The 18,525-nt window shown below is 48.3% G+C and overlaps 1 protein-coding gene across 7 annotated transcripts in view; it reads left to right on the top strand.

The window, feature by feature from the left end:
• The window catches only part of NUMA1 (nuclear mitotic apparatus protein 1), a 108,105-nt gene that overhangs the window by 50,707 nt on the left and 38,873 nt on the right, over positions 1 to 18,525 (top strand). For 4 of the 7 annotated variants that reach the window (XM_053305352.1, XM_053305354.1, XM_053305350.1 and 1 more), the window contains exons 2-3: positions 13,120 to 13,191; positions 14,800 to 14,885. In XM_053305352.1, coding sequence (XP_053161327.1) covers positions 13,150 to 13,191; positions 14,800 to 14,885 — 128 coding nt within the window. In that variant the 5' untranslated portion in view covers positions 13,120 to 13,149. Of the gene's footprint in view, positions 1 to 243; positions 319 to 13,119; positions 13,192 to 14,799; positions 14,886 to 18,525 lie in introns of those variants that run through there. The other 3 variants (XR_008318723.1, XM_053305349.1, XM_053305355.1) reach the window with 1 other exon arrangement.

An 18,525-nucleotide genomic window follows, 5' to 3' on the forward strand; every position in this document is an offset into this window, starting at 1 on the left:
GGGGTGTATTTGTCGCCGGCTCTCAGGGTTCCAAGTATGTGCTCTTTGCCTGTGTCTTTCCTGTACAGCACTGACTAATGTTCTCTGTTAGTTTTTTCTTTTCTCTTTCCCTTTTTTCTCTCACAAGTTTATAGATTACCTGACTGACACTCACAGAGCTCTCTCCATGGACCTTACCTTGCTCATCAGCCCTGGAACTGGGGCTAGGAGGCGGATCCGCCTACTTACAAGTCACATGGTCCAGTTCTGTCTCCGGGCATGCGCAGTCTACTACCCTCGCTGAGGCTCTCCTACTTCAGGGAAAAAGAACCCTTCACGGTAGGACCAATGTTCCTATCTCAGTGTATGTCAGATTCGGTCCTCCTCGCCTCCACTCCCCTCTCCATGGGCTTCCTGTACTTCCTGTAGGCTGGAACCTATCATTTGAGCTTTTGGGCATGCAGGTTGAATGCCTGAACTGGTAACTGTTGCTTCCTGACATCCCCCCTCCATGACTGTGATCCATGTGTAAATTGAAAAATGAAACTGGTCACTTGCTTCATAAATGATTTCCTTGGAGTTTTGTGTACTTGTTGGCTTGTCTTGGGCATTGTGCAGAATGACCAAAGCCAGTTTTTGAACAAATGCCCCATATTACAAAGGCACGCACAGTTGTTCAGCATAAGGTTGGCAGGCCAGTTAGTTGATGATCAGATGTTGTTGTCAGTTGACCAACTATTATTTGACCACAATCAGATATTCCATGAAGCTGTAATACTCCAGATGCATGGAGAATTGGCCTGTTGCCAACTTAGAACAATTGCTTTTTAAACTCTGTTTTTTAATCGTTGCTGTTAGCTTGCTTTATTTCTGTTTTCACTCTTTTAAAAAATTGTTGCTGCAGGCTAATCCCAGTGTTCTAGTATAAAAGCCAAAGATTATATCTGTTCAGTGAATCGTTTGTTTTCAGAAACTAGCGTAACGTTTTAAAACATTAAAACAATTTTGAAGTTGATGTTTTACAATAAGTGTTATCTAATTCATGTTTGTAATACACATATGCATCAAACATGTAAATACCACTAGCCAACTCTGCACAGAGCATCTGTGCGCTCTTTGGGGCCGGCGGTTACCTCTCCCCCCACCCCCGACCTTCTGCTCCAGTCTCTGCTTCTGGGCGCACCCGCCTCTCCTCCCCACCGCCACTTCTGCCCCCCCACTTTCTTCCCCCCCTCCTGGGCCTTGCCTCTGCGGCTGGGCTGTGCCTGCCGCCACCTCTGGCCTCCGCATCCTGGGTGCGCCTCAGCCAATCAGGCGCGTTCGCCACCCAGCCAATCAACTGGGTGCTGGGACGCACATTCCAAGGCACACCCAGGAGAATTTTATATATAAAGATTTTTGTTCTATTAGGAAGGAGTAAAGCTGGGTTGTATTCCTGCCCCTCTCCTGGTTAACTTTTGCATTAGCTCTCTAGTTAGGCATTTAAGAGTCCTGATGTTCCATCCACCTAAGCTAACTGGCAGGCACATTTCTGTGTTGTTTTAGACAGATGATGCGGTTATTTTGTCACAGGCATTCATTGGTTTTAGGAGAGCCTTACATGCTCCAGCCTCTTGTTGTAAGGTAGAAGAGGGACTCTGAGTTTCTGGATGCTTATAAGTATAAGGACAGAGGAACGCTGGCAGCACATCCGGTGGTAGGTGGCCTCCAAAGGGGGACCAGCCTTTGGTGCTGGACCTTTGGTGTGGGACTGAGGCATAATATGCTATTGCATGATTATACAAGGAGCTGAATCTGCAGTTTAGTATAGTCAATCTATAATGTGTTTAGGTTTGTCTGGAGATGGGGAGACAGGGGGAGTGTCCATTGACTGTGGGGCAGCTATTTTGGTGGTGGTGGAGAATAGAAGTAGTAGTGTTGGCAGATCAGCAGGTCGTTACAGGGAAGGGAAGTTAGAAATCTACTAGCTGTTTCCCCTTCCAACTGTCCTGCCAGCTCTTTGACCTTGGGGAGCAGTGCCAACCACCCACAGAGCCTCACCTTGCTCCGTTGATAGACCTCTCCTGGGAGGAGAAGTCTATCAACGGCTACTAGTCGGAGGGCTGTGGGCCATCTTCAGCCTCAAAGGCAGGATGCCTCTGAGTACCAGTTGCAAGGGAGTAATGGCAGGAGAGAGGGCATGCCCTCAACTCCTGCCTGTGGCTTCCAGCAGCATCTGATGGGCCACTGTGAGAAACAGGATGCTGGACTAGATGGGCCTTGGGCCTGATCCAGCAGGGCTGTTCTTATGTTCTTGTGTTCTTTGTAATGCCTGGTCAGTCCAGAATAAATAAAAAATCATCCATGATCTGATTCTGGATGAAGGGGCTGACCTGGTATGTATTACAGAGACATGGTTGGGAGAAGCTGGTGGCCCGTCTGGTCCCACCTTCTCCCTCCAGGGTACCCTGTTGAGGAGCAGGTGAATGGTGAGGTGGAATAGCTGTGGTCTATAAGAATAACATCTCCTTTACCAGGGTCTGGTCATATCAAGTGTGTGTACTTGAGTCTGGGGACCAGGGATAGACTGGGACTTCCATTGGTGTGCCATTTACCTCACTGCCCAACAGAGTCCCTAACTGAGCTTACAGACTTGTTTGGCGTTGGAGTCCCCCAGACTTATGGTGGTGGGGGACTTCATTGTTCACTTTGGGACCAATTTGTCCGGGGCAGCTCAGGAGTTCATAGCAACCATGACAACTATGGGCCTATATGGGACCCTGTGATTTCCCCATTGTTGTGGACGGACCACCATTTGGTTAAGGTTAGACTCACACCCCACCTCTGCAGGGGTGAGGGGCCTATTAGGATGGTCTGCCCAGGAAGGTTATTGGATCCAGTAGGATTCCAAGAAAGCTTGGAAGGATTTAATATTGGCTCTGCTGTTGATCTTGTTGATGCCCTTGTGGTGATTTGGAACAATCGAATCACCAGGGCAGTAGACATGATCGCTCCTAAGTGTCCTCTCCGACCTGCTTCAAAACTAGCCGCTTGGTATACAGAAGATGTACAGGAGCAGAAGTGGCAAGGTAGATAACTGTAGCGCAAGTGGAGAAAGACTCTACCAGCATAGGATAGTGGTTAGAGTGTTGGACTAGGATGAGGAAGACCTGAATTTGAACCTCCATTCAACTATGAAACTCACTGGGTGACTCTGGGCCAGTCACGTATCTCTCTCACCCTAACCTATCTCACAGGGTTGTTGTGAGGTTAAACATAACCAGGTACACTGCTCTTGAGCTCCTTGGAGGAAAAACGGGATATAAATGTAAAAATAAATAAAATAAAATCGGACAGATTAAGTCATAGAGCACATTTGAAGATCTGTGCTCTGCCAATACGTGTGACAAAGAAATGATTCTTTTCTGCTTGTATTGCCCATTGGGCAGAGTTGTTCAGGCTTGTGAGGGGGTTACTACTCACCCCTCCTTCCCTAAATCAGAATTTGGAACCATCAGTTATCTGCTGTGATGTGTTTGAGTTCTTCGCCGTGGTCTCTGTCTTTTACACAAATGGGCTATGCGCCTCCACAGAGACCTTGTTGGAACCTAACAAGCTCAATTCTCCTGCTTTGGGCAGGAACCCCAACCACAGCTGCTATATGCGGTTGCGCCACTCCTCATCCCCTCAGTCTTTCGTCGTCCGCGTTTCTGTAAGCATCGTGGAGTCTGCAGCTCGACAACGAGCAGGATCTATCTATCCCCTTGGTTTTTCTCCCTGCTTTTCAATTTTCTTTCTTTCTTTCCTTATTTCTTTTACTGATCCTTCCATGGCTTCGAGTGAGCCGGTGTGCTCGGAAGACCTCCCTAAGCATTCTGCGCCCATGGTACCAAAATCATCCTTAGTTTCCTCGGTGTTGATACCAAAGAGGAAGAAGAAGAAGCCGAAGTTGCCTTGTGATTTGCCGGTGGGTCAACACCTTCCTCCCATACCGAAGAAGAAGGCCGTGTTGGTTCCTGCGTCAGAGGCCCCAGCGACCAAGAAGCCTAAAGGATCATCCTACACCAAAGTCGTTAGTTTCAGTTCGGCCTAGCTCACCTGATCAGGCTCACTGGAGTAGAGAACTCTCGGTGGCGTCAGATGAGCCTGGGTATGGTTCCTCAGAAGAGGAGGCCTATTTCCTGGCCAAGCCCACACAAGATGCATTGTGGCTGCTGAGGCGTCGTTTGACCCCTCGAAGGCGCCAGGAGTGTGTCCTTCTTAGGGACCAAAGTGCCCATTGAGACTTGGAAGAGTGCTCCTCTGATTACTGACAAGATCGGGCCTGGGACTGTTGCAAGCCTGTGTATTCAGATCAGTACCGTGCGTTGAAGCACCATTCTCTCTTGGGTGAGGTTGAGTCTTCTTATGGTGCTTGGCGCCTTGCACCCAGACTCTGGGTCATGTGGTCAATATCAAATGGACTATCGACCGGACTATTCAGACTACGTTAGACCCCGATATGGCCCTCGTTACCTGGATGGTCCCGCTTATGGGAAACCTGGAGCTGTGTGGGGTTGGCATGAGCCTCCCTCACTCTCGGAAGGGAGGCTGCGTTCCCGCTCACCGCAACACTCCCCTCGGTATCAAATAGAGCGACGCAACCCACCCTCTTCAGCACCCATGCTACAACCGGCTGCATTGCCTGTCCAGGTACTGCCAGCAGAGCTTCCCGCTTTGGTACTGGACAACCCGGGAAGCAAACCGGGCTCCTCTATGGGTTCAACACCCTTGGCCAGAACTCTTTGGCTCCTTCCGAGTCGGACTATGAGAGTGATACTAGCTCTCAGGAATCTGAAGATGTTTCCCGGGGGTCGTCCCCGCTCGACATACAGTTGGATTCCAAGCCCGTTTCCCCGTCAGAGGACCTCAAACAGGACTCCGCGTAACAAAGCCCACATAGCTTTGGCCCTAGGCGTGAGCCTCGGTATGCAACAGAAAGGGGAACTATCGATGCGGAGGCCAAGGTACCAGCCGCTTTACCCCTAAACTTGGCATTGTTGGGGGTCATGCGGGGTCTTTGGAAAAAGCCAGTGACACTTTCTCAGCCTAATAGGTGCTTGGAGAATTTTTATAGAGTGCAACTACAGGATGATATGGCCTTTCTAAAGAACCATCCCACCCCTAATTCGTTTGTCGTAGAGGCATCTCTGCAAAGGATCAGGGGTCACAGCCAGTCGGCACTGAGTGACAAAGAGGGCAGAAAATTGAACTCCTTTGAAGGCTTTACTTGGCCTCAGCTCTCCACTTAAGGGTGGCCAACTATCAAACCTATAATGCCCGCTATAACCACTTTCTATGCGAAAAAGTGGGCCCATTTTTGGACCTCTTGCCGCAGGACAAGCAGGATCTAGCTAAGGCATTCCTCTGCGAGGCTATTCAGGTAGCCAAACAGGAGCTCTACTCGGCTAGGCAGTCGGTGGAGTGTGTGGCCAAGGTGATGGCCACATTGGTGGCGCTCAGATGACATGCTTGGCTGCGCTTGCCTGGATTGAACTATGAGGCCCGTGCTAGGGTCAAGGACCTGCCCTTTGAATAGCACTTACACTTAGCAATAGCACTTACATTTATATACCGCTCTATAGCCGGAGCTCTCTAAGCGGTTTACAATAATTTAGCATATTGTCCCCAACATTCTGGGTACTCATTTTACCGACCTCGGAAGGATGGAAGGCTGAATCAACCTTGAGCCCCTGGTCAGGATCGAACTTGTAACCTTCTGGTTACAGGGTGGCAGTTTTTACCACTGCACCACCAGGGGCTCTGAAGGCTCTAGCCTCTTTGCAGAGCAGACGGACAACACACTCCAAAAGGTTCAGAAACTGAGGAGCACGGCGCGATCCATGTCATATTTACCCGTGACCACCAAACCACAGAAAACTTCCAGGTGGTCTCCTTACCAACCACAGAAGACTCCTTCTCAACAGCAATCTCCATCTGAATGTTCCTTTCATGGCAACAAGTTCCAGTTGAGATACAAGTTGGGCCTCCAGCCTAGTGAGCCTGCCTTTCAGAAATAGCACCTGGACACCTTCCAAAAGAAGCAATGGCTCGGGGCACTTCCGGACTCACCTGACCCCATTTTCAGTGAGCTGGGACAGAGTGACTGCGGACCAGTGGGTCCTTACAATTGTATGTTTGGGCTACGCCCTCGAGTTCTGAGGGACTCTGCCCGTGTCCAGGGTAGTAACTGCACCGTGCACTCTGGAGTTGGACCAGGAGGTCGCTGCTCTCCTGTTAAAGGATGCGATCGAGAGAGTAACCAATCCAGAGAGTCCCGGTTTTTATTCTTGATACTGAAACTGCATGGTGCTGAAACTGCATGGTGGTTGGTGTCCTATCCTGCACCCCAGGGCCCTGAACAGGCATCTGGTGTACAAACGTTTCTGGGTGCTGTCAGTACCAACTATTATGACCATCTTAGAAAAGGACATGTGGATGGTCTCCCTAGACTTGAAGGACACGTATTACCATGTCTCGATGCTGTCATGCCCCCACTTGAGGACAGTGAAGAGGAGTGGGGGACAGGCAACTTACTGGATGGTGGGGAGGCACTTGAAGGGGAGCGATTTGGTGATATGGATCAGGAGATAACTGAGACAGGCCAGGGCGAGGGTTTGGCACAGGAGGAGCTATCAGGACTGAGAGACCCTTGGGGAGAAGGGTCAGGTTCTGATCTGGAGTGTGCACGGCCACTGTCTCCTCAGGTTGCCTTTCTGGTGGCCATGACCTCCGCTAGGAGGGTGAGTTAGTTGCGGGCCCTGAGGGTTGATCAACCATACCTTCAGTTCCACAAGGACGAGGTTGTGCTCAGTTCAGATGTCCAATTCCTTCCTAAAGTGGTCTTGTTTCACCATTCGTCACCACTCACTTTACCTGTGTTTTCCCAGAACCATTCCTCATATGTGGAGTGAAGGCTGCATTGTTTGGATGTTAGAAGGGTGTTATCCTTCTATGTTCAGAGGTCCGCTGAGTGGAAGAAAACTCCTTCCCTGTTTGTTCTTTATGATGGGCCACGTAAAGGTCTCCAAGTTTCGGCCCAATCCATGTCTAGATGGATAGTTTCCACAGTAGAACTTTGCTATCAATTGGCTCATAAGCAGTTGCCTGCAACCATTAAGGCGCACTCAGTTAGTTCCGTGGCGGCCTCTGTTACCTTTGATTGTGCAGTCCCATTGGACACTGTCTGTCAAGCAGCTACCTGAGCTTCACCCCACTCGTTTATCTGTCATTATGCTATTGATGCCAGGGCACGGAATGATGCTGTATTTGGCAGGAGTGTCCTGCAGTCAATTTTCAGTTGATGTACTTATTTCTGAAATAAATACTTCTAGCAGATTATATATTGCTTCTGTTTCTTCCCTCCTTTATGGGTGCTACTTGTTATGTGCCCATTGGTGTAAAAGACAGAGACCACATCAAAAAACTACAGGTTGTTTACCTGTAACTTTGGTTCTTCTATTATTTATTTATTATTAAAACTTTTATACCACCCTTCCAAAAGGCTCAGGGCGGTTTACATTAAAGTGGTTATCTGTCCTTTTACACGCCCTCCCGTTCTTCCCGTGGGGTCTTCTGAAGCTGGACTCTGTGACTGAGGGGATGAGGGGTGGTACAGCTGCATATAGTGGCTGGGGGCGGGGTTCCTGCCCAAAGCAGGAGAACTGAGCTTGTTAGGTTCTGACGAGGTCTCTGCGCAGGCACATAGCCCATTGGTGTAAAAGGACAGATAACCACTAGAAGAACCAAAGTTACAGTTAAGCAACCTGTAGTTCTTTGTGGACAAAATCTCTCGTATTTGGGCCAACTTAGACTCAAACCCCACAGTTACAGCAGTGTCTGATGCGGAGGTGTCTAACAACTCCTCTTATGTGGTTAGGCTGCATCAGTTTCAGTTTGTGACTCCTGAGGAGCTGGACAAGCTGTTTGGAGTGGTACAGCCTACTACTTGTTCTCTTGATCCTTGTCCGTCATTGCTTAAATTATCTAGCAGGGAGATGTGGTTAAGGGCCTGGTAGAGATTATAAATGCTTCTCTGAGGGAGGGCAGGATGCCATCTTGTCTTAAGGAGGCAATCATTAAACCGCTTCTAAAGGAGTCTGCCTTGGATCCCTCAGAGTTAAGCAACTACAAACCTATCTCCAAGGCTGGGCAAGGTAATTGAGAGGGTGGTGGCCTCCCAGCTCCAAGCAGTCTTGGAGGAAACTGATTATCTAGACCCATTTCAGACTGGCTTTCAGATGGGCTATATGGTGGAGACTGCCTTGGTCGGTCTCATGGATGATCTTCAATTAGGAATCGACAGAGGGAGTGTGACTCTGTTGGTCCTTTTGTATCTCTTGGTGGCTTTTGATACTATTGACTATAGTATTCTTCTGGAGCATCTGAGGGAGTTGGTTTGCAGTGGTTCTGCTCCTATCTCCTGGGCTGAATGTGAACTTTTGTATGATGTTCCCCAGGGCTCCATACTGTCTCCAAAGCTTTTTAACATCTACATGAAACGGCTGGGAGAGATCATCAGGAGATTTGTTGCAGGGTGTTATCAGTATGATGATGACACCCAAATCTATTTCTCCATGTCCACATCACTGGGAGAAGGCATACCTCCCTAAATGCCTGCCTGGAGGTGGTAATGGGCTGGATGAGAGATAACAAACTGAGACTGAATCCAGATAAGATGGAGATACTTATTGTGCGGGGTCGGAACTCGGGAGATGATTTTGATCTGCCCGTTTTGAATGGGGTCACACTTCCCCAGAAGGAACAGGTATGCAGTCTGGGAGTGCTTCTGGATCCACAGCTCTCCCTGGAATCTCAGGTTGAGGTGCTGGCCAGAGGTGCTTTCTATCATCTGTTTCTTCAGCTGAACAATCTCCGAAGGGTGGTACATATGCTGGTAACCTCCAGACTTGATTACTGCAATGTGCTCTATGTGGGGCTGCCTTTGTACACAGTCCAGAAACTGCAATTGGTACAGAATGTGGCAGCCAGTTTGGTCTCCGGGTCATCTTGAAGAGTCCATATCACTCCTATACTAAAAGAGCTACACTGGCTACCGATACGTTTCTGGGCAAAATACAAAGTGCTGGTTATAGCCTATAAAACCCCAAACAGCTTAGGCCCCTGGGTATTTAAAAGAACGCCGTCTTTGTTATGAGCCCCACCGCCCGTTGAGATCATCCAGAGAGGTCTGTCTGTATGAACCACAGGTCTGTAAATGGGAATTGGATAGAGCAGGTAAAGTGCTTTAAATATCTGGGTGTAGTTCTGCAGGCTACTGGCAGACTGAAGGCCCAAGTGGAATATGTAACTCAGGCTGCACGTGGCCATGGCCATTTTGGACTTCTTCCGCTCTACAGGAGGTAACTATGTCCCATCAGCTATTAAACTGTCTCAGGCTAAAATGCAGGTGCAACTTTTATATGGTGCACAGCTTGGGTCATGTAATCAAAATGTTGAGGGCCATCTTTCAAGTGGCCCCATATGATCCTCCTATAGCCCTGCAGTTAGAGGCAGGACTCCGGGAAGGGCTTGGGCTTGGCTTGATATCCTTAATTTTTGGTTGAAGTTAGTATTTTTTTTAACAGGTTTAGCCCTGCTAATGCTTGTTGTTGATGATTTCCAGTCAACATGGAAAGAAACTCTGAGGGGGAAACCTCAGCTGTATGGGTTTTCATTAGGATATTTGACCTGGATGTGGAATGCCAGAATGATTGAAGCTTAATTCCCAACTACAATATATTAGGAAGAACAGCACACAATTCTAAACCAGCAGTTTACGTTAACAACCTCAGTATTGAAACATCAAAGGGCATCCTCCCTGGTGCATTTTAGTGCTCTCCCATCTGCGGTATTGGAGGGCAGATTCCATAAAATCGTATATTCAGAGTGAAAATGCCCATGGCTCTAGAGATTATATCCTATTCTACTGTTTGTTTTTATCATGACCTCAGCAATATTTTTATTGTTCCTTTTTTATCGAAATTCCCAGGCCATACAGACAAATTCTGTAACTTACTCCTTTGTTAACCCCTGCTGACTGGGCAAAGAGGCACCTTTTTAACATAGTGATTCTCTTTATTTAGCAGGGGGAGAGTAACTGGCCCTATCCACCCCCAGCACAGCATCCGTCTGGCTGTTGCTGGTGTCTGTCTTATGTTTCTTTTTATATTATGAGCCCTCTGGGGACAGGAATCTGTCTTTTTCTTTTTCTTTTCTTTTTCTTTTTTTTTTACTTTCCCCCCCTTTTTTCTTTTTTATTTCTCTATGGAAACATTTGTTGAAAAACGGTATATAAATATTTGTTGTTGTTCTGATCAGAATGCTGATATAGTGCTGCTAAATTCTGTGTCATGGCAAGTAGGCTGTAATTACAGTAATTTTAACTTGTACTGATGTATTTAGGCCTTTTTGGTTTCGTCTGTGTATTTTGTGTAAAATATATTTTTCTTTTCTGTTTGGTCTTAAGACCAAAATAATTTTTTTATATATATATATATATATATATATATATATATATATATATATATATATATATATAAATATAAAAATAAAATTTGGTTCTAATAAAGTTAATGCTTTAAAAATGCCTTACCAATATAGTCAGTTGACGAACCTCTTTTGACTGGTCAAATGGCCAACCTCAATTTAGAGCAAAACAACTCAGCAAATCTGCCTATTTTGTATGTTCTCTTTCAATAATGTGGTGCATGTTATCATATAGAGATGCCCATGCTTTTCCTGTTGCTTGTCTGCCTCTTGTTGAAGGTTGGCACCTTTGTCAAGGGAAAGGAGAGCCCTGGGAGAGGAAGCCAGGCTGTCATGATTTGTCTTGTGAACAAAAGCAGAGCCTTCGCTGTGTACTGGAAGTGAACCTTCTGCAGCTGTTCTACTGACCTGTATTTCCCCCTTGCTTGAAACTGGAGAGCTTCGTTGAAGAGTACGGCTCCCTTTCCAGAGCAGCAGCCTTTCTGAAGCCTAAGAGAGAGTTGTAACTGGAATAGTTTGTGACTGTCTAGGGACAGACAGAGGAGTCTGCTGGGCATCCAGAGGGCTGTGAGGCAGCCTTGGCAAAGCTTAGGACCCAGCGTGGTGAGCCAGGAGCCCTGACACTAGGAGGGATGTGCATGGATCCAGGCGCGGGTGGTTCGGTGGCGACAGGGGTGGGGGAAGGTGCACTTTCCCCTCCCTCCGCTTCCCCCCCGCCGGCGCTCGGTATTTGCAAAGTCCTACAGGGTCACCTTAAGTAGCACAGCGGAGAAATGCTTGACTAACAAGCAGAAGGTTGCCGGTTCGAATCCTTGCTGGTACTATATTGGGCAGCAGCGATATAGGAAGATGCTGAAAGGCATCACCTCACATTGCGCGAGAGATGGCAATGGTAAATGGTGAACCCTTCCTGTATTCTATCCAAGACAACCACAGGGCTCTGTGGGCTCCAGGAGTCGAAATAGACTTGACGGCACACTTTACCTTTATGGGGTGGCAGCATACCTCTCTGCCACCATGTCTGCCTGGCCGGAAGTAGCTAGCACGCACTGTGCTTGTGCACATTGGGCAGGTGAGCACCAGCTACTTCCAGCCAGGGAGCGGACAGGGCGGCAGGGAGGTATGTTGCTGGCCTGTAGGATTTTGCAAATACTGAGCATCGGCAGGGGAAAAGCAGAGGGAGGGGTAAGTGCACCCTCCCCTGCCCTTAAAGTGCGACAAACAACTTCCCCTTCAAATGTCGAACCTCCCAGTGTTTGAACCTGTTTGGAGATCCATAAAACACCTTTGAACATGTTGGTACACGTCCCTACCTGACACTATAGTTTTCTGCCTGGGTTGTAAGTGCTGCTCTCTCAAGGTTTAGAGCAATGTGTTGGCATCTAGTCTTCCAAGCAAGTGTGGTGATGCTCATATTACTTATTATGTTACTTATATGAAATATTCCTTTAAAAATAATGTAGCTTAAAATGATATATGAATGAAATGCAGACCTATCAAAACCTCGGCTGGTAATCGCTTTAAAACGGAACATACGCCATCACCTGCCCAAATGCTGGCCTGGTTCAGATGATCCTCTAAAGCATGGCTACATCAGCCCTCCAGCTGCTTTTAGACTACAGCTCCCATCATCCCCAGCCATATGGCCAACAGTCAGAGATTATGGGGATTATAGTCCAGAATCTGTAGGAAGGCTTGAAAACGTGCAGTCCTGATCTAAACCGTGCAAGGAGGAGGGTGAAAGCTTTTGCTTCCACTTTAAGAGCTACTTGCAGTTCTGTGTCGCGTAGGCACTTGGGGAACTGGAGTTAACGCTTGTTAAGACAAGACAGGGCATCATGGTGATGTGGCTGGATGAACTGGTTTCCTATTGGCAAGAAAACGTCCATTTAGTTCAAGTTGTCCATTTATACCATGTATTCCCTGAAGAGAAGTGCATGGCAGTTGGTTGAGAGAACCATGATGCATGGTAGTATGAGCTCTAGAGGTGCCACTTGACTTGTTCTGTGTAAGGCAAGAGGACCTATAAGACCGCATAAGGCTTTTTGTGCTCATGTGTTGACAATATGACTAATTAGCCTTCATAAGATGAATGGAATGGAATGGAATGCCCTACCTTTGTTCATGCCGCTTATGCCTCAGTATCTCTTAGAAGATTTGGGGCAGGAGAAGGGCTTTTGAAATCCATTGACGCATTTCTCGCTGTGTGCTTGCAAGGGCATGAAGAAGGCTGCTTATCTAAGCAGCCAGCACTGTCCAGAGGTGAGGGGTGGCTATTGCTGGGCAGCTCGCTTGTTCTTTCATTGGGGTGGAAATGGTAGGGGGGTGGTCAGAAATGCAGCTTGAGAACCAAGCCGGTTGCAGGGCTCCTGCAGTTGAAACGGATGACACAGGAGGGAAAGGCCACCCTTTCAGTGGGTATTCAGTGGTGGTGCCTGATGCACCTGCTGCTTGCCAGCCTGCAGCATTGCAGCTCGCCTCCTCCGTTTGTGAAAGGGGTTGAGACTCCCAGGTGGGCAGCCCGGCTGGTCCTTCATGTTCCTTGCTGGCAGGAGCGTCCTTTTTTGAATGGGGATGTTAACTTGTCCATCTTGAAGCTTTTAATGGTGTGCTCTCTTTCTTTTTCTTTTCTAGGTTTGGAAGATAACCTGGCAAAGCACGAAGATGTCGCTCCACAGCGCGAGAGCCTCTGCTCTCCTTGCCTGGGTAAAGTGCCCCCCCTCCTCCTCCTCCTTTGTTCCTGAGAGTGGCTTGTGCTGCAGCCGCCCCTTGAGCGATTGTGCCCCTTCTCCCCAGAGGCCTTTCCATGCTCTGTGCTGGTGTAGCTGAGACTGCTTGCTGCTTGCAGTGCTGTCCTGGCAACCCAGCGAGTCGTCCCTTGGAGAGGGAGTTAATTGGGATGGGGAGCACATTCACTTCAGGACGGCGAGAGCAGGGCGGTTGGTGTAAGAGCACCGAGGGTTTTCTGTGACAAAAGCGGGTTCTGAGCAAGGGTGGAAGAACAAGGGGGTCAGCAAGGCAAGAGTCCAGTAGCTCTTTATTTACCCATTCTTAAAAATCAATAAAGTTGTGCAGGTTTTTCTTGGGTGGTTGGGAAGGGACTATCGCTCAACAGTTGGCCACATGCTTTCCATGCAGAAGGTCCCAAGCTGAATCCCTAGCATCTCCAGTAAGGTAAAAGGATCAGATATTAGTCAGTGGGAAAGAATATCTGCCTAAGACCCTGTAGAGCTGCTGCCAGTCAGAGCAGACAGTGTTGGACTGGATGGACCGAGGGTCTGACCCACTGCAAGGCAGTTTCACATGTGCATGTCTGGTAGCAAAGGTGAATTTGTTTTATGGGCTTTGAGTTATTTGGGGGAAAGGAGGCAGCTGTGTGCTATAAATGTTTCCAGAAATTCTGTTAGGTAGAGTCCAAGGCATTTGCTTGACTCCTGCCCCACGGTGGGGGTAGGGGAGGGAGAAGGGGAGTTGCATCCGATTTTAAAGGGCTGGAAACCTCAGTTGCTTCCTGGATATGACAAGGTTTCGTTGGTGCTCTACTTGGCCTCTAGTGCACTTCATGTGCATTTAGAAAGATGCCACCTGGTGAATATGAGCATGGCTGAAATGAATGGCTGCCATAAAGAAGTGCCCAAGTGCCAGCAGGCAGTTGTGGGACTGGTGGTGGTGGTGGTTTGAACTGTATTGTACCTCAAAACGTGGGGGCAGAGGTACCTTCAAGCTTGCCCCAAGGCAGAAGGCATCATACCTTGGTAGGCTTGTCTCAAATGGGAAGCGTAGATGCTGTTTTGTTTAGGCGTCTTATCTCAACTCCTTTGCTTGGGTTACAGGATACCAATATTTAATTTGACATTCACAACAGCTTTGTAAGGCATGTGAGAGAGAGCTGGTGGTTTGCTTCAGGGGTTTGAATCTGGGCTGGGTTCTTCTGTCTGCACTAGGTTTGGAACCTAAACCCTGCTTTTAATCACTGTTAACTGCCGCCCCCCCATACCACACCCACCCACCCTCGGTTTTCCTGCTGGGGGTTCTTACCAAACCTGCATGTGGGCAAGCCGTGATTGAGAGGGCTGGTACTTTGTCTCCTGTTTCAGTGTGAGTGACACAATAGCAGGAATAGAAGCTGTCAATCCATTCCTTTGTTTATCCTCACAACAACCCTGTGAAGTAGGTTAGGCTGAGGGATAGGCTCAGTGTCATCCAGTGAGCTTCATGTCTGAGGAACCTTTGAATCCAGCTCTCCCCACAGCAGATATTGCACCCAGCTGGTGCCCATCTGCTCATTTCTGACTTGGTTTGTTGTCTCTTCAGGTGAACAGTCTGACCCTGGGTGATCCCCTGAATGCTTTGTCTCAGCTCCAGGACTGCAGCATCTTCATCAAGATCATCAGCAAAATGTAAGAGGCATATGAGGGGATGATTCCTTCCTTCCTTCCTTCCTTCCTTCCTTCCCTGCGGCATGTAGCTGTGCGTCCTGGGGCAGAAGTGGTTTGTCTTGACATGAGGAGAATAGCTGGATGTTGTAGCAACCTGTCAGAATTGTACAGATTCAACCAACAGGAACACATTTGGGGAGCACAGTTCTGCCACTCGGGAAGAAAGATCCAGGAGCTTTGCAGGCACTGAAGTCCCTTCCGCTGGCAGTGCTAGCAGTCAACCCCCACCCCCAACTTCCTCTCCCTGCCAGGCCGGGGGAGGGGGAGCGTGGTCCAAGAGCAGGGAGTGAGTCTGTGCATCTCTGTCAAGGTCTGCGCAACAGTCTTGCTGGAAATCAGGGTCATGGGAGTTGTGGCCAACTTGCTTGTTGACCCCCAAACACTCATATCCGTAGGACTGGGTGCAAAGCACTTTGCATTCTTATCTCTGCGGCTAAGCTGAGTGTCCCTTGCCCCAAGCCACGTGGGAGATGCAGGACCATAAAAAGAGGCCTGCTGGCTCCTGTCCAAGGTCTGTGTAGCCCAGCATGAGCAGCAGGGCTAAACGACCAGAGGCACCCTCTGCTCTTGGTCAGCAGCACCAAGTGGCATTGGGAGGTGGTCTGCCCAGAGATCTGGGGTTTTTGTTTCTGGCTGTCGTGGCCAAATTGGTGGAGGGCAGATCTCAGACTTTAAAGACAGAAAGACAACTAGTTCTGTATTTCAGCTTTTTCTGAAATTGGCACCAGCAGGGTGTATAGACTGATTATGCATCGCTTGGAGAAGTAGATCTCTTCATTCGCCCCAGACTTGTTATAGTCTCTTTTATTCTGATGCTGAGTTGACAAACCTTGTCTCTTTACTCCCTCAACGCTGTTCTAACGATATATGTCTCTATTGTGTCTCTTTTCTGAGCTGAAGACCCAGAATATGAATACGATTCAACAAAATTCCCAAAGTGGTGTGTGTGTGTGTGTGTGTGTGTGTGTGTGTGTGTGTGTGTAAGTAAATGGCTCCCTGCCCCGCAAGAGTTCACAGTCTAAAAAAGAAACAGAAGATCCTGCCTCTGAACCTGGAGGTAGCCTATAGCCCTCCTCCGACTAGTAGCCGTTGATAGACCTCTCCTCCATGAAGTTATCCAAACCCCCTTAAAGCCGTCCAGGTTGTTGTATGCCACCACATCCTGTGGCAGAGAATTCCACAGGTTGATTATGCATTGTGCGTATTTCCGTTTGTTGGTCCTAAATTCCCTAAATTGTTGGGTGACTGCATGCGAGTGCTCTAAGATAATTCCCCTTAAGGGATGGGGCCATAGCTGAGTGCAGTAGCACTTGCATGCAGAAGGTCCCCAGTTCCATCTCTGGTAGCATCTTCGGATAGGGCTGGGAGAGACTCCAACTCCTGAGATTCCTCAGACAGGGCTGAGATAGGGCTTGGAGAAGCCGCTGCCAGTCAGTGTAGACAGTACTGAACTGGATGAACCAATGGCCTGACGTAGTATAAGTCAGCTTTCTGTGTTCCTGTGTACTTGGGCTTTGTTCCAGTAGGCCATGAGGGGTGGGGGTTGTGCCAAGCCTGTGTCATTCTTGGTTGCTTTCAAGGATCCTGTGCTGATGCTGGGAGCCCTTTTGTACTCGTTCTCTCTCTGGCGGACCGCTACAGTTGTCCTGTGAAACTGGCTCTGATTGTGTTGGAGGAGACGGAGAAGAGGAATTGCTGCAGAGGCTATATTTAGCCAAGCCCTGCTTAATTCCCCTCCATCTGGTTCTGAACTCAGATTAACAAATTAGCAAGAGCAGCAGCCAGCCTGGAAAATCTACCATGGACGGGCACTGAGAGGGTTCCTGCGGGGTTGTAAAAGCAGGTGTCTGGCTGAGGAGACTCGGTTTTAAAATCACACTGTGTCTGCTCTGTGCATGGAATCAAAAAATCAGTATACAAAAGGAACGCGAGTTTTCCTGTTGGCCTCCTGCCAGATTTCAGGAAACGGTGGTGCTTCTCCATTACAGGAACAGAGAAATTAATAAACGTGGCATCTTTTAACTTCTCAAGGGTGAATGTAGGACCCTAATGGAGTTTCAAGAGGTAGCCTCACAGTCTTTCTCATTTTAACCCCTTCCACCCCACCCCATAGTCCGGGCTCCAAAAATATTCAGAATTCCCAGGCACCTGGATTTATCCAGCTCTGCCCCTACACCATTAAAGGAGGAGAACTGGTCTTGTCTGTAGCAAGCATGTATTATCCCTTTTGCAAGGTAGGGTCCAAATGGTTTGCATTTGGGTGGTTAACTATATGTGAGTGCTCTAAGATTTTCCCCTTAGGGAATGGGGCCAAAGCTCAGTGGAAGAGCATCTGCATGCTTGTGTGCAGAAGGTCCCAGGTTCACTCCCTGGCAGCATCTCCAGGTAAGACATGATAGAAGTGTATAAAATTATGCATGGAGTGGAGAGGGTGGATAGAGAGAAAATTTTTCCCCTTTTGCACTACACTAGAACCAGGGGTCACCCCATGAAACTGAAAGTTGTGAAATTTAGGACCAACAAGAGGAAATACTTTTTCACAGAGCACATAATTAATCTATGGAATTCTTTACCATGGGATGTGGTGATGGCCAGCAACTTGGATGGGGCTTAGACAGATTCATGGTGGACAGGTCTATCAATGGCTACTAGTCTGGTGGCTATAGGCTACCTCCAGCCTCAGAGGCAAGATGCCTCTCAATACCAGTTGCAGGGGAGCAACAGCAGGAGAGAGGGCAGGCACATACCTCTTGCCTGAGGGCTCCCCAGAGGCATCTTGTGGGCCACTGTGTGAAACAGGATGCTGGACTAGATGGGCCTCCTTGGGCCTGATCCAGCAGGGCTGTTCTTATGCCTGAGAACCTTGGAGAACTGCTGCCAATCAGTGTGGGCAATACTGAGCTAGATGGACCAATGGCTGACTTGGTATAAGGCAGCTTCCTAGGTTCCCAAGTTGTTAAAATAACCCCCCTTTCCTATAGATCCATTCAAAGCCGCATATGCCAATAAGAATCAACAATTTATGTGCTAAAAACAACCAAACAACTGCAAATTGTGTAGCAGCAGCAAGTATAGGCAGAGCATTAAATAAAAATCAAGTACATTACAGCAGTGGAACACCTTAGGAACATAGGAATCTGCCTTATACTGAGTCAGATCATTGGTCCATCTAGCTCAGTATTGTCTACCCAGACTGGCAACGGCTTTCCAAGTTTGCAGGCAGGAGTCTCTCTCAGCTCTATCTTGGAGATGCTGCCCGGAAGGGAACTTAGAACCTCAGATGCTCTGCCCTATCTGGAGATGGGAAGGAACTTGGAACCTTCTGTATGCAAGCATGCAGTTGCTCTTGCCAGAGCGGCCCCATCCCCTAAGGGGACTATATTACATGTAGTCTCCCATTCAAATGCAAACCAGAGCATATCCTGCTTAGCAGAGGGGACAAGTCATGCTTGCTACCACAAGACCAGCTCTCCTTATAGTGGCTGCAGGAAGACCAAAGTTTGGGGGCAGGATTTAATATGGTGTTTCCCTAGCATTTCTCAGAACCTCAAGGGTTCTGTTCTGCCCTTTCTTTCCCTGCAACGATGGATAAAGGAGCCAT

This window comes from Hemicordylus capensis, chromosome 3 (assembly GCF_027244095.1).
Source record: "Hemicordylus capensis ecotype Gifberg chromosome 3, rHemCap1.1.pri, whole genome shotgun sequence".
Classification (NCBI taxonomy): domain Eukaryota; kingdom Metazoa; phylum Chordata; class Lepidosauria; order Squamata; family Cordylidae; genus Hemicordylus; species Hemicordylus capensis.